At 32.1% G+C, this 14,251-nt stretch overlaps 1 protein-coding gene across 1 annotated transcript in view; it reads right to left on the reverse strand.

The window, feature by feature from the left end:
* The window catches only part of cltcl1 (clathrin, heavy chain-like 1), a 143,788-nt gene that overhangs the window by 62,509 nt on the left and 67,028 nt on the right, over window positions 1-14,251 (reverse strand). Inside the window, exon 11 of the mRNA XM_084440293.1 lies at window positions 444-581. Within this exon, the coding sequence (XP_084296419.1) occupies window positions 444-581 (138 nt within the window). The remainder of the gene's footprint in view (window positions 1-443; window positions 582-14,251) is intronic.

Below are 14,251 nucleotides of genomic sequence, written 5' to 3' on the forward strand. Positions count from 1 at the left end.
CGCACACACACACACACACACACACACACACACAGAAAAACACACACGAACACATGAACACACACACAGAAATACAGAAACACACACATGCACACAAACAAACACACACACGCACACAGAGAAACACACACACAAACACACAGAAACACACAAAGTAAGAAATGCAGACTGTTGAGTTATAATTTCTCCTTACTAATAAGTGTGTGTGTGTGAATAGGTGTGTGTTTGTGAATAAGTGTGTGTGCGTGTGTGTTTCTCTGCGTGTGTGTGTGATTAGTAGTAGTTCATTGGCTCTTCCTACGTTAAATGCAATTATTGTTAGTCGCTTTGGATAAAAGCGTCTGCTAAATGACTGTAATGTAATGTAATGTGATTCTCTGTGCGTGTTTCTGTGTGTGTGTGTGTGTGTGTGTGTGTGTGTGTGTGTGTGTGTGTGTGTGTACCTGGGGGGCGTGTATGAGGTTCATCTCCAGGAGGCGTGTCTGTAGGTGTCCCTCTGTCGGATGGTTGTTCTTCAGAGCGTCCAATAGGAAGGAGGTACACTGCTGGATCAGATTGCCCTCCATGAACACGTCCACAATCTGCCAATCACAACGCACCAGGGCACACGGTCAACCAATAACGCATGAGAAGTCATTCCACACGTTAGTTCTCTTCAAACCCTGAGAATCCTCAGACCTGTTTGAACACTTTCTGTTGTATTAATGACATGAATGACCTGAAGCACAAACAGAACAACTGCTGGGCAGAGAGACACCCACAGTCTGGCCCTGGAACCAGAACTGACCCAGGATCAGCCCAGCCCAGCCCAGCCCACTATATGCTCTCCGAGAATCAGAACTGACCCAGGATCAGCCCAGCCCAGCCCACTATGTGCTCTCAGAGAACCAGAACTGACCCAGGATAAGCCCAGCCCAGCCCACTATGTGCGTTACCTAGTTACTCTACATTCTTTACCTAGTTACTCTACATTCTTTACCTACTCTACATTCTTTACCTACTCTACATTCTTCACCTAGTTTACTCTTCATTCTTTACCTAGTTTACTCTACATTCTTTACCTAGTTTACTCTACATTCTTTACCTAGTTTACTCTACATTCTTTACCTAGTTACTCTACATTCTTTACCTAGTTACTCTACATTCTTAACCTAGTTACTCTACATTCTTTACCTAGTTTACTCTACATTCTTTACCTAGTTTACTATACATTCTTTACCTAGTTTAATCTACATTCTTTACCTAGTTACTCTACATTATTTACCTAGTTACTGTACATTCTTTACCTAGTTACTGTACATTCTTTACCTAGTTACTCTACATTCTTTACCTAGTTTACTCTACATTCTTTACCTAGTTACTCTACATTCTTTACCTAGTTAACTCTACATTCTTTACCTAGTTTACTCTACATTCTTTACCTAGTTTACTCTACATTCTTTACCTAGTTACTCTACATTCTTTACCTAGTTTACTCTACATTCTTTACCTAGTTACTCTACATTCTTTACCTACTATACATTCTTTACCTAGTTTAATCTACATTTGTTACCTAGTTACTCTACATTCTTTACCTTCTCTACGTTCTTCACCTAGTTTATTCTACATTCTTTACCTAGTTACTCTACATTCTTTACCTAGTTTACTCTACATTCTTCACCTAGTTTACTCTACATTCTTTACCTAGTTTACTCTACATTCTTTACCTAGTTACTCTACATTCTTTACCTAGTTTACTCTACATTCTTTACCTAGTTTACTCTACATTCTTTACCTAGTTTACTCTACATTCTTTACCTAGTTTACTCTACATTCTTTACCTAGTTTACTCTACATTCTTTACCTAGTTTACTCTACATTCTTTACCTAGTTTACTCTACATTCTTTACCTACTCTACATTCTTTACCTACTCTACATTCTTTACCTAGTTACTCTACATTCTTTACCTAGTTTACTCTACATTCTTTAACTAGTTACTCTACATTATTTACCTAGTTTACCCTACATTCTTTACCTAGTTTACTCTACATTATTTACCTAGTTACTCTACATTCTTTACCTACTCTACATCTTTACCTAGTTTACTCTACATTATTTACCTAGTTTACTCTACATTCTTTAACTAGTTACTCTACATTATTTACCTAGTTTACCCTACATTCTTTACCTAGTTTACTCTTCATTATTTACCTAGTTACTCTACATTCTTTACCTAGTTACTCTACATTCTTTACCTACTCTACATTCTTTACCTAGTTTACTCTACATTATTTACCTAGTTTACTCTACATTCTTTACCTAGTTTACTCTACATTCTTTACCTAGTTTACTCTACATTCTTTACCTAGTTACTCTACATTATTTACCTAGTTTACTCTTCATTCTTTACCTAGTTACTCTACATTCTTTACCTACTCTACATTCTTCACCTAGTTTACTCTACATTCTTTACCTAGTTTACTCTACATTCTTTACCTAGTTACTCTACATTCTTTACCTAGTTTACCCTACATTCTTTACCTAGTTTACTCTACATTCTTTACCTAGTTTACTCTACATTATTTACCTAGTTACTCTACATTCTTTACCTAGTTACTCTACATTCTTTACCTACTATACATTCTTTACCTAGTTTACTCTACATTCTTTACCTAGTTTACTCTACATTCTTTACCTAGTTACTCTACATTCTTTACCTAGTTACTGTACATTCTTTACCTAGTTACTGTACATTCTTTAACTAGTTACTCTACATTCTTTACTCTACATTCTTTACCTAGTTTACTCTACATTCTTTACCTAGTTTACTCTACATTCTTTACCTAGTTTACTCTACATTCTTCACCTAGTTTACTCTACATTCTTTATCTAGTTTACTCTACATTCTTTACCTAGTTTACTCTACATTCTTTACCTAGTTACTCTACATTCTTTACCTAGTTTACTCTACATTCTTTACCTAGTTTACTCTTCATTCTTTACCTACTCTACATTCTTTACCTAGTTACTCTACATTCTTTACCTAGTTTACTCTACATTCTTTACCTAGTTTACTCTTCATTCTTTACCTACTCTACATTCTTTACCTAGTTACTCTACATTCTTTACCTACTCTACATTCTTCACCTAGTTTACTCTACATTCTTTACCTAGTTTACTCTACATGCTTTACCTAGTTACTCTACATTCTTTACCTAGTTACTCTACATTCTTTACCTACTCTACATTCTTTACCTAGTTTACTCTACATTCTTTACCTAGTTTACTCTACATTCTTTACCTAGTTGCTCTACATTCTTTTCCTAGTTTACTCTACATTCTTTACTTAGTTTACTCTACATTCTTTACCTAGCTTACTCTACATTCTTTACCTACTCTACATTCTTCACCTAGTTACTCTACATTCTTTACCTAGTTTACTCTACATTCTTTAACTAGTTAATCTACATTCTTTACCTAGTTTACCCTACATTCTTTACCTAGTTTACTCTACATTCTTTTCCTAGTTTACTCTACATTCTTTACTTAGTTTACTCTACATTCTTTACCTAGTTTACTCTACATTCTTTACCTAGTTTACTCTACATTCTTTACCTAGTTTACTCTACATTCTTTACCTAGTTTACTCTACATTCTTTACCTAGTTTACTCTACATTCTTTACCTAGTTACTCTACATTATTTACCTAGTTTACTCTTCATTCTTTACCTAGTTACTCTACATTCTTTACCTACTCTACATTCTTCACCTAGTTTACTCTACATTCTTTACCTAGTTTACTCTACATTCTTTACCTAGTTACTCTACATTCTTTACCTACTCTACATTCTTTAACTAGTTTACTCTACATTCTTTACCTAGTTACTCTACATTCTTTACCTACTCTACATTCTTTACCTAGTTTACTCTACATTCTTTACATAGTTTACTCTACATTCTTTACCTAGTTTACTCTACATTCTTTACCTAGTTACTCTACATTCTTTACCTAGTTACTGTACATTCTTTACCTAGTTACTGTACATTCTTTACCTAGTTACTCTACATTTTTTACCTTGTTTACTCTACATTCTTTACCTAGTTACTCTACATTCTTTACCTAGTTTACTCTACATTCTTTACCTAGTTTACTCTACATTCTTTACCAAGTTTACTCTACATTCTTTACCTAGTTACTCTACATTATTTACCTAGTTTACTCTACATTCTTTACCTAGTTACTCTACATTCTTTACCTACTCTACATTCTTCACTTAGTTTACTCTACATTCTTTACCTAGTTACTCTACATTCTTTACCTAGTTTACTCTACATTCTTTACCTAGTTTACTCTACATTCTTTACCTAGTTACTCTACATTCTTTACCTACTCTACATTCTTTACCTAGTTTACTCTACATTCTTTACCTAGTTACTCTACATTCTTTACCTACTCTACATTCTTTACCTAGTTTAATCTACATTTGTTACCTAGTTACTCTACATTCTTTACCTTCTCTACATTCTTCACCTAGTTTATTCTACATTCTTTTCCTAGTTACTCTACATTCTTTACCTAGTTTACTCTACATTCTTCACCTAGTTTACTCTACATTCTTTACCTAGTTTACTCTACATTCTTTACCTAGTTACTCTACATTCTTTACCTAGTTTACTCTATATTCTTTACCTAGTTACTCTACATTCTTTACCTAGTTTACTCTACATTCTTCACCTAGTTTACTCTACATTCTTTAGCTAGTTTACTCTACATTCTTTACCTAGTTTACTCTACATTCTTTACCTAGCTTACTCTACATTCTTTACCTACTCTACATTCTTCACCTAGTTACTCTACATTCTTTACCTAGTTACTCTACATTCTTTACCTAGTTAATCTACATTCTTTAACTAGTAACTCTACATTCTTTACCTAGTTTACCCTACATTCTTTACCTAGTTTACTCTACATTCTTTACCTAGTTTACTCTACATTATTTACCTAGTTACTCTACATTCTTTACCTAGTTACTCTACATTCTTTACCTACTCTACATTCTTTACCTAGTTTACTCTACATTCTTTACCTAGTTTACTCTACATTCTTTACCTAGTTTACTCTACATTCTTTACCTAGTTTACTCTACATTCTTCACCTAGTTACTCTACATTCTTTACCTAGTTTACTCTACATTCTTTAACTAGTTAATCTACATTCTTTACCTAGTTTACCCTACATTCTTTACCTAGTTTACTCTACATTCTTCACCTAGTTTACTCTACATTCTTTATCTAGTTTACTCTACATTCTTTACCTAGTTTACTCTACATTCTTTACCTAGTTACTCTACATTCTTTACCTAGTTTACTCTACATTCTTTACCTAGTTTACTCTTCATTCTTTACCTAGTTTACTCTATATTCTTTACCTAGTTACTCTACATTCTTTACCTAGTTTACTCTACATTCTTTAGCTAGTTTACTCTACATTCTTTACCTAGTTTACTCTACATTCTTTAGCTAGTTTACTCTACATTCTTTAACCAATCTCTACATTTTTTACCTTCTCTACATTCTTCACCTAGTTTACACTACATTCTTTACCTAGTTTACTCTACATTCTTCACCTAGTTTACTCTACATTCTTTACCTAGTTTACTCTACATTCTTTACCTAGTTACTCTACATTCTTTACCTAGTTTACTCTACATTCTTTACCTAGTTTACTCTACATTCTTTACCTAGTTTACTCTACATTCTTTACCTAGTTTACTCTACATTCTTTACCTAGTTACTCTACATTCTTTACCTAGTTTACCCTACATTCTTTACCTAGTTTACTCTACATTCTTTACCTAGTTTACTCTACATTATTTACCTAGTTACTCTACATTCTTTACCTAGTTACTCTACATTCTTTACCTACTATACATTCTTTACCTAGTTTACTCTACATTCTTTACCTAGTTTACTCTACATTCTTTACCTAGTTACTCTACATTCTTTACCTAGTTACTGTACATTCTTTACCTAGTTACTGTACATTCTTTACCTAGTTACTCTACATTTTTTACCTAGTTTACTCTACATTCTTTACCTAGTTACTCTACATTCTTTACCTAGTTTACTCTACATTCTTTACCTAGTTTACTCTACATTATTTACCAAGTTTACTCTACATTCTTTACCTAGTTACTCTACATTATTTACCTAGTTTACTCTACATTCTTTACCTAGTTACTCTACATTCTTTACCTACTCTACATTCTTCACCTAGTTTACTCTACATTCTTTACCTAGTTACTCTACATTCTTTACCTAGTTTACTCTACATTCTTTACCTAGTTTACTCTACATTCTTTACCTAGTTACTCTACATGCTTTACCTACTCTACATTCTTTACCTAGTTTACTCTACATTCTTTACCTAGTTACTCTACATTCTTTACCTACTCTACATTCTTTACCTAGTTTAATCTACATTTGTTACCTAGTTACTCTACATTCTTTACCTTCTCTACATTATTCACCTAGTTTATTCTACATTCTTTTCCTAGTTACTCTACATTCTTTACCTAGTTTACTCTACATTCTTCACCTAGTTTACTCTACATTCTTTACCTAGTTTACTCTACATTCTTTACCTAGTTACTCTACATTCTTTACCAAGTTTACTCTATATTCTTTACCTAGTTACTCTACATTCTTTACCTAGTTTACTCTACATTCTTCACCTAGTTTACTCTACATTCTTTACCTAGTTTACTCTACATTCTTTACCTAGTTACTCTACATTCTTTACCTAGTTTACTCTATATTCTTTACCTAGTTACTCTACATTCTTTACCTAGTTTACTCTACATTCTTCACCTAGTTTACTCTACATTCTTTACCTAGTTTACTCTACATTCTTTACCTAGTTTACTCTACATTCTTTACCTAGCTTACTCTACATTCTTTACCTACTCTACATTCTTCACCTAGTTTACTCTACATTCTTTACCTAGTTACTCTACATTCTTTACCTAGTTTACTCTATATTCTTTACCTAGTTACTCTACATTCTTTACCTAGTTTACTCTACATTCTTTACCTAGTTTACTCTACATTCTTTAACTAGTTAATCTACATTCTTTACCTAGTTTACCCTACATTCTTTACCTAGTTTACTCTACATTCTTCACCTAGTTTACTCTACATTCTTTATCTAGTTTACTCTACATTCTTTACCTAGTTTACTCTACATTCTTTACCTAGTTACTCTACATTCTTTACCTAGTTTACTCTACATTCTTTACCTAGTTTACTCTTCATTCTTTACCTAGTTTACTCTATATTCTTTACCTAGTTACTCTACATTCTTTACCTAGTTTACTCTACATTCTTTAGCTAGTTTACTCTACATTCTTTACCTAGTTTACTCTACATTCTTTACCTAGTTTACTCTACATTCTTTACCTACTCTACATTCTTTACCTACACTACATTCTTTACCTAGTTACTCTACATTCTTTACCTAGTTTACTCTACATTCTTTAACTAGTAACTCTACATTCTTTACCTAGTTTACCCTACATTCTTTACCTAGTTTACTCTACATTCTTTACCTAGTTTACTCTACATTATTTACCTAGTTACTCTACATTCTTTACCTAGTTACTCTACATTCTTTACCTACTCTACATTCTTTACCTAGTTTACTCTACATTCTTTACCTAGTTTACTCTACATTCTTTACCTAGTTTACTCTACATTCTTTACCTAGTTTACTCTACATTCTTTACCTAGTTTACTCTACATTCTTTACCTAGTTACTCTACATTCTTTACCTCGTTTACTCTACATTCTTTACCTAGTTTACTCTACATTCTTTACCTAGTTTACTCTACGTTCTTTACCTACTCTACATTCTTTACCTAGTTTACTCTACATTATTTACCTACTCTACATTCTTTACCTAGTTTACTCTACATTCTTTACCTAGTAACTCTACATTCTTTACCTAGTTTACTCTACATTCTTTACCTAGTTTACTCTACATTCTTTACCTAGTTTACTCTACATTCTTTACCAAGTTACTCTACATTCTTTACCTAGTTACTCTACATTCTTTACCTAGTTTACTATACATTCTTCACCTAGTTACTCTACATTATTTACCTAGTTTACTCTACATTCTTTACCTAGTTACTCTACATTCTTTACCTACTCTACATTCTTTACCTAGTTACTCTACATTATTTACCTAGTTTACTCTACATTCTTTACCTAGTTACTCTACATTCTTTACCTACTCTACATTCTTCACCTAGTTTACTCTACATTCTTTACCGAGTTACTCTACATTCTTTACCTAGTTTACTCTACATTCTTTACCTAGTTTACTCTACATTCTTTACCTAGTCACTCTACATTCTTTACCTAGTTTACTCTACATTCTTTACCTAGTTTACTCTACATTATTTACCTAGTTTACTCTACATTCTTTACCTACTCTACATTCTTTACCTAGTTTACTCTACATTCTTTACCTAGTTACTCTACATTCTTTACCTTCTCTACATTCTTCACCTAGTTTACACTACATTCTTTACCTAGTTTACTCTACATTCTTCACCTAGTTTACTCTACATTCTTTACCTAGTTTACTCTACATTCTTTACCTAGTTTACTCTACATTCTTTACCTAGTTTACTCTACATTCTTTACCTAGTTTACTCTACATTCTTTACCTAGTTTACTCTACATTCTTTACCTAGTTACTCTACATTCTTTACCTCGTTTACTCTACATTCTTTACCTAGTTTACTCTACATTCTTTACCTAGTTACTCTACATTCTTTACCTCGTTTACTCTACATTCTTTACCTAGTTTACTCTACATTCTTTACCTAGTTTACTCTACGTTCTTTACCTACTCTACATTCTTTACCTAGTTTACTCTACATTATTTACCTACTCTACATTCTTTACCTAGTTTACTCTACATTCTTTACCTAGTAACTCTACATTCTTTACCTAGTTTACTCTACATTCTTTACCTAGTTTACTCTACATTCTTTACCTAGTTTACTCTACATTCTTTACCAAGTTACTCTACATTCTTTACCTAGTTACTCTACATTCTTTACCTAGTTTACTATACATTCTTCACCTAGTTACTCTACATTATTTACCTAGTTTACTCTACATTCTTAACCTAGTTACTCTACATTCTTTACCTACTCTACATTCTTTACCTAGTTACTCTACATTATTTACCTAGTTTACTCTACATTCTTTACCTAGTTACTCTACATTCTTTACCTACTCTACATTCTTCACCTAGTTTACTCTACATTCTTTACCGAGTTACTCTACATTCTTTACCTAGTTTACTCTACATTCTTTACCTAGTTTACTCTACATTCTTTACCTAGTCACTCTACATTCTTTACCTACTCTACATTCTTTACATAGTTTACTCTACATTATTTACCTAGTTTACTCTACATTCTTTACCTACTCTACATTCTTTACCTAGTTTACTCTACATTCTTTACCTAGTTACTCTACATTCTTTACCTTCTCTACATTCTTCACCTAGTTTACACTACATTCTTTACCTAGTTTACTCTACATTCTTCACCTAGTTTACTCTACATTCTTTACCTAGTTTACTCTACATTCTTTACCTAGTTACTCTACATTCTTTACCTAGTTTACTGTACATTCTTTACCTAGTTACTCTACATTCTTTACCTAGTTTACTCTACATTCTTTACCTAGTTTACTCTACATTCTTTACCTAGTTTACTCTACATTCTTTAGCTAGTTTACTCTACATTCTTTAACCAATCTCTACATTTTTTACCTTCTCTACATTCTTCACCTAGTTTACACTACATTCTTTACCTAGTTTACTCTACATTCTTCACCTAGTTTACTCTACATTCTTTACCTAGTTTACTCTACATTCTTTACCTAGTTACTCTACATTCTTTACCTAGTTTACTCTACATTCTTTACCTAGTTACTCTACATTCTTTACCTAGTTTACTCTACATTCTTTACCTAGTTTACTCTACATTCTTTACCTAGTTTACTCTACATTCTTTACCTAGTTTACTCTACATTCTTTACCTAGTTACTCTACATTATTTACCTAGTTTACTCTACATTCTTTACCTAGTTACTCTACATTCTTTACCTACTCTACATTCTTCACCTAGTTTACTCTACATTCTTTACCTAGTTACTCTACATTCTTTACCTAGTTTACTCTACATTCTTTACCTAGTTTACTCTACATTCTTTACCTAGTTACTCTACATGCTTTACCTACTCTACATTCTTTACCTAGTTTACTCTACATTCTTTACCTAGTTACTCTACATTCTTTACCTACTCTACATTCTTTACCTAGTTTAATCTACATTTGTTACCTAGTTACTCTACATTCTTTACCTTCTCTACATTCTTCACCTAGTTTATTCTACATTCTTTTCCTAGTTACTCTACATTCTTTACCTAGTTTACTCTACATTCTTCACCTAGTTTACTCTACATTCTTTACCTAGTTTACTCTACATTCTTTACCTAGTTACTCTACATTCTTTACCTAGTTTACTCTATATTCTTTACCTAGTTACTCTACATTCTTTACCTAGTTTACTCTACATTCTTCACCTAGTTTACTCTACATTCTTTACCTAGTTTACTCTACATTCTTTACCTAGTTTACTCTACATTCTTTACCTAGCTTACTCTACATTCTTTACCTACTCTACATTCTTCACCTAGTTTACTCTACATTCTTTACCTAGTTACTCTACATTCTTTACCTAGTTTACTCTATATTCTTTACCTAGTTACTCTACATTCTTTACCTAGTTTACTCTACATTCTTTACCTAGTTTACTCTACATTCTTTAACTAGTTAATCTACATTCTTTACCTAGTTTACCCTACATTCTTTACCTAGTTTACTCTACATTCTTCACCTAGTTTACTCTACATTCTTTATCTAGTTTACTCTACATTCTTTACCTAGTTTACTCTACATTCTTTACCTAGTTACTCTACATTCTTTACCTAGTTTACTCTACATTCTTTACCTAGTTTACTCTTCATTCTTTACCTAGTTTACTCTATATTCTTTACCTAGTTACTCTACATTCTTTACCTAGTTTACTCTACATTCTTTAGCTAGTTTACTCTACATTCTTTACCTAGTTTACTCTACATTCTTTACCTAGTTTACTCTACATTCTTTACCTACTCTACATTCTTTACCTACACTACATTCTTTACCTAGTTACTCTACATTCTTTACCTAGTTTACTCTACATTCTTTAACTAGTAACTCTACATTCTTTACCTAGTTTACCCTACATTCTTTACCTAGTTTACTCTACATTCTTTACCTAGTTTACTCTACATTATTTACCTAGTTACTCTACATTCTTTACCTAGTTACTCTACATTCTTTACCTACTCTACATTCTTTACCTAGTTTACTCTACATTCTTTACCTAGTTTACTCTACAATCTTTACCTAGTTTACTCTACATTCTTTACCTAGTTTACTCTACATTCTTTACCTAGTTTACTCTACATTCTTTACCTAGTTTACTCTACATTCTTTACCTAGTTTACTCTACATTCTTTATCTAGTTTACTCTACATTCTTCACCTAGTTTACTCTACATTCTTTACCTAGTTACTCTACATTCTTTACCTAGTTTACTCTATATTCTTTACCTAGTTACTCTACATTCTTTACCTAGTTACTCGTCATTCTTTACCTCGTTTACTCTACATTCTTTACCTAGTTTACTCTACATTCTTTACCTAGTTTACTCTACGTTCTTTACCTACTCTACATTCTTTACCTAGTTTACTCTACATTATTTACCTACTCTACATTCTTTACCTAGTTTACTCTACATTCTTTACCTAGTAACTCTACATTCTTTACCTAGTTTACTCTACATTCTTTACCTAGTTTACTCTACATTCTTTACCTAGTTTACTCTACATTCTTTACCAAGTTACTCTACATTCTTTACCTAGTTACTCTACATTCTTTACCTAGTTTACTATACATTCTTCACCTAGTTTACTCTACATTATTTACCTAGTTTACTCTACATTCTTTACCTAGTTACTCTACATTCTTTACCTACTCTACATTCTTTACCTAGTTACTCTACATTATTTACCTAGTTTACTCTACATTCTTTACCTAGTTACTCTACATTCTTTACCTACTCTACATTCTTCACCTAGTTTACTCTACATTCTTTACCTAGTTACTCTACATTCTTTACCTAGTTTACTCTACATTCTTTACCTAGTTTACTCTACATTCTTTACCTAGTCACTCTACATTCTTTACCTACTCTACATTCTTTACATAGTTTACTCTACATTATTTACCTAGTTTACTCTACATTCTTTACCTACTCTACATTCTTTACCTAGTTTACTCTACATTCTTTACCTAGTTACTCTACATTCTTTACCTTCTCTACATTCTTCACCTAGTTTACACTACATTCTTTACCTAGTTTACTCTACATTCTTCACCTAGTTTACTCTACATTCTTTACCTAGTTTACTCTACATTCTTTACCTAGTTACTCTACATTCTTTACCTAGTTTACTGTACATTCTTTACCTAGTTACTCTACATTCTTTACCTAGTTTACTCTACATTCTTTACCTAGTTTACTCTACATTCTTTACCTAGTTTACTCTACATTCTTTAGCTAGTTTACTCTACATTCTTTAACCAATCTCTACATTTTTTACCTTCTCTACATTCTTCACCTAGTTTACACTACATTCTTTACCTAGTTTACTCTACATTCTTCACCTAGTTTACTCTACATTCTTTACCTAGTTTACTCTACATTCTTTACCTAGTTACTCTACATTCTTTACCTAGTTTACTCTACATTCTTTACCTAGTTACTCTACATTCTTTACCTAGTTTACTCTACATTCTTTACCTAGTTTACTCTACATTCTTTACCTAGTTTACTCTACATTCTTTACCTAGTTTACTCTACATTCTTTACCTAGTTACTCTACATTCTTTACCTAGTTTACCCTACATTCTTTACCTAGTTTACTCTACATTCTTTACCTAGTTTACTCTACATTATTTACCTAGTTACTCTACATTCTTTACCTAGTTACTCTACATTCTTTACCTACTATACATTCTTTACCTAGTTTACTCTACATTCTTTACCTAGTTTACTCTACATTCTTTACCTAGTTACTCTACATTCTTTACCTAGTTACTGTACATTCTTTACCTAGTTACTGTACATTCTTTACCTAGTTACTCTACATTTTTTACCTAGTTTACTCTACATTCTTTACCTAGTTACTCTACATTCTTTACCTAGTTTACTCTACATTCTTTACCTAGTTTACTCTACATTCTTTACCAAGTTTACTCTACATTCTTTACCTAGTTACTCTACATTATTTACCTAGTTTACTCTACATTCTTTACCTAGTTACTCTACATTCTTTACCTACTCTACATTCTTCACCTAGTTTACTCTACATTCTTTACCTAGTTACTCTACATTCTTTACCTAGTTTACTCTACATTCTTTACCTAGTTTACTCTACATTCTTTACCTAGTTACTCTACATTCTTTACCTACTCTACATTCTTTACCTAGTTTACTCTACATTCTTTACCTAGTTACTCTACATTCTTTACCTACTCTACATTCTTTACCTAGTTTAATCTACATTTGTTACCTAGTTACTCTACATTCTTTACCTTCTCTACATTCTTCACCTAGTTTATTCTACATTCTTTTCCTAGTTACTCTACATTCTTTACCTAGTTTACTCTACATTCTTCACCTAGTTTACTCTACATTCTTTACCTAGTTTACTCTACATTCTTTACCTAGTTACTCTACATTCTTTACCTAGTTACTCTACATTCTTAACTTCTATACATTCTTTACCTAGTTTACTCTACATTCTTTACCTAGTTTACTCTACATTCTTTACCTAGTTACTCTACATTCTTTACCTAGTTACTGTACATTCTTTACCTAGTTACTGTACATTCTTTACCTAGTTACTCTACATTTTTTACCTAGTTTACTCTACATTCTTTACCTAGTTACTCTACATTCTTTACCTAGTTTACTCTACATTCTTTACCTAGTTTACTCTACATTATTTACCAAGTTTACTCTACATTCTTTACCTAGTTACTCTACATTATTTACCTAGTTTACTCTACATTCT

Source organism: Borostomias antarcticus (assembly GCF_949987555.1).
Source record: "Borostomias antarcticus genome assembly, chromosome: 6".
In the NCBI taxonomy this organism is placed as follows: Eukaryota; Metazoa; Chordata; class Actinopteri; order Stomiiformes; family Stomiidae; genus Borostomias; species Borostomias antarcticus.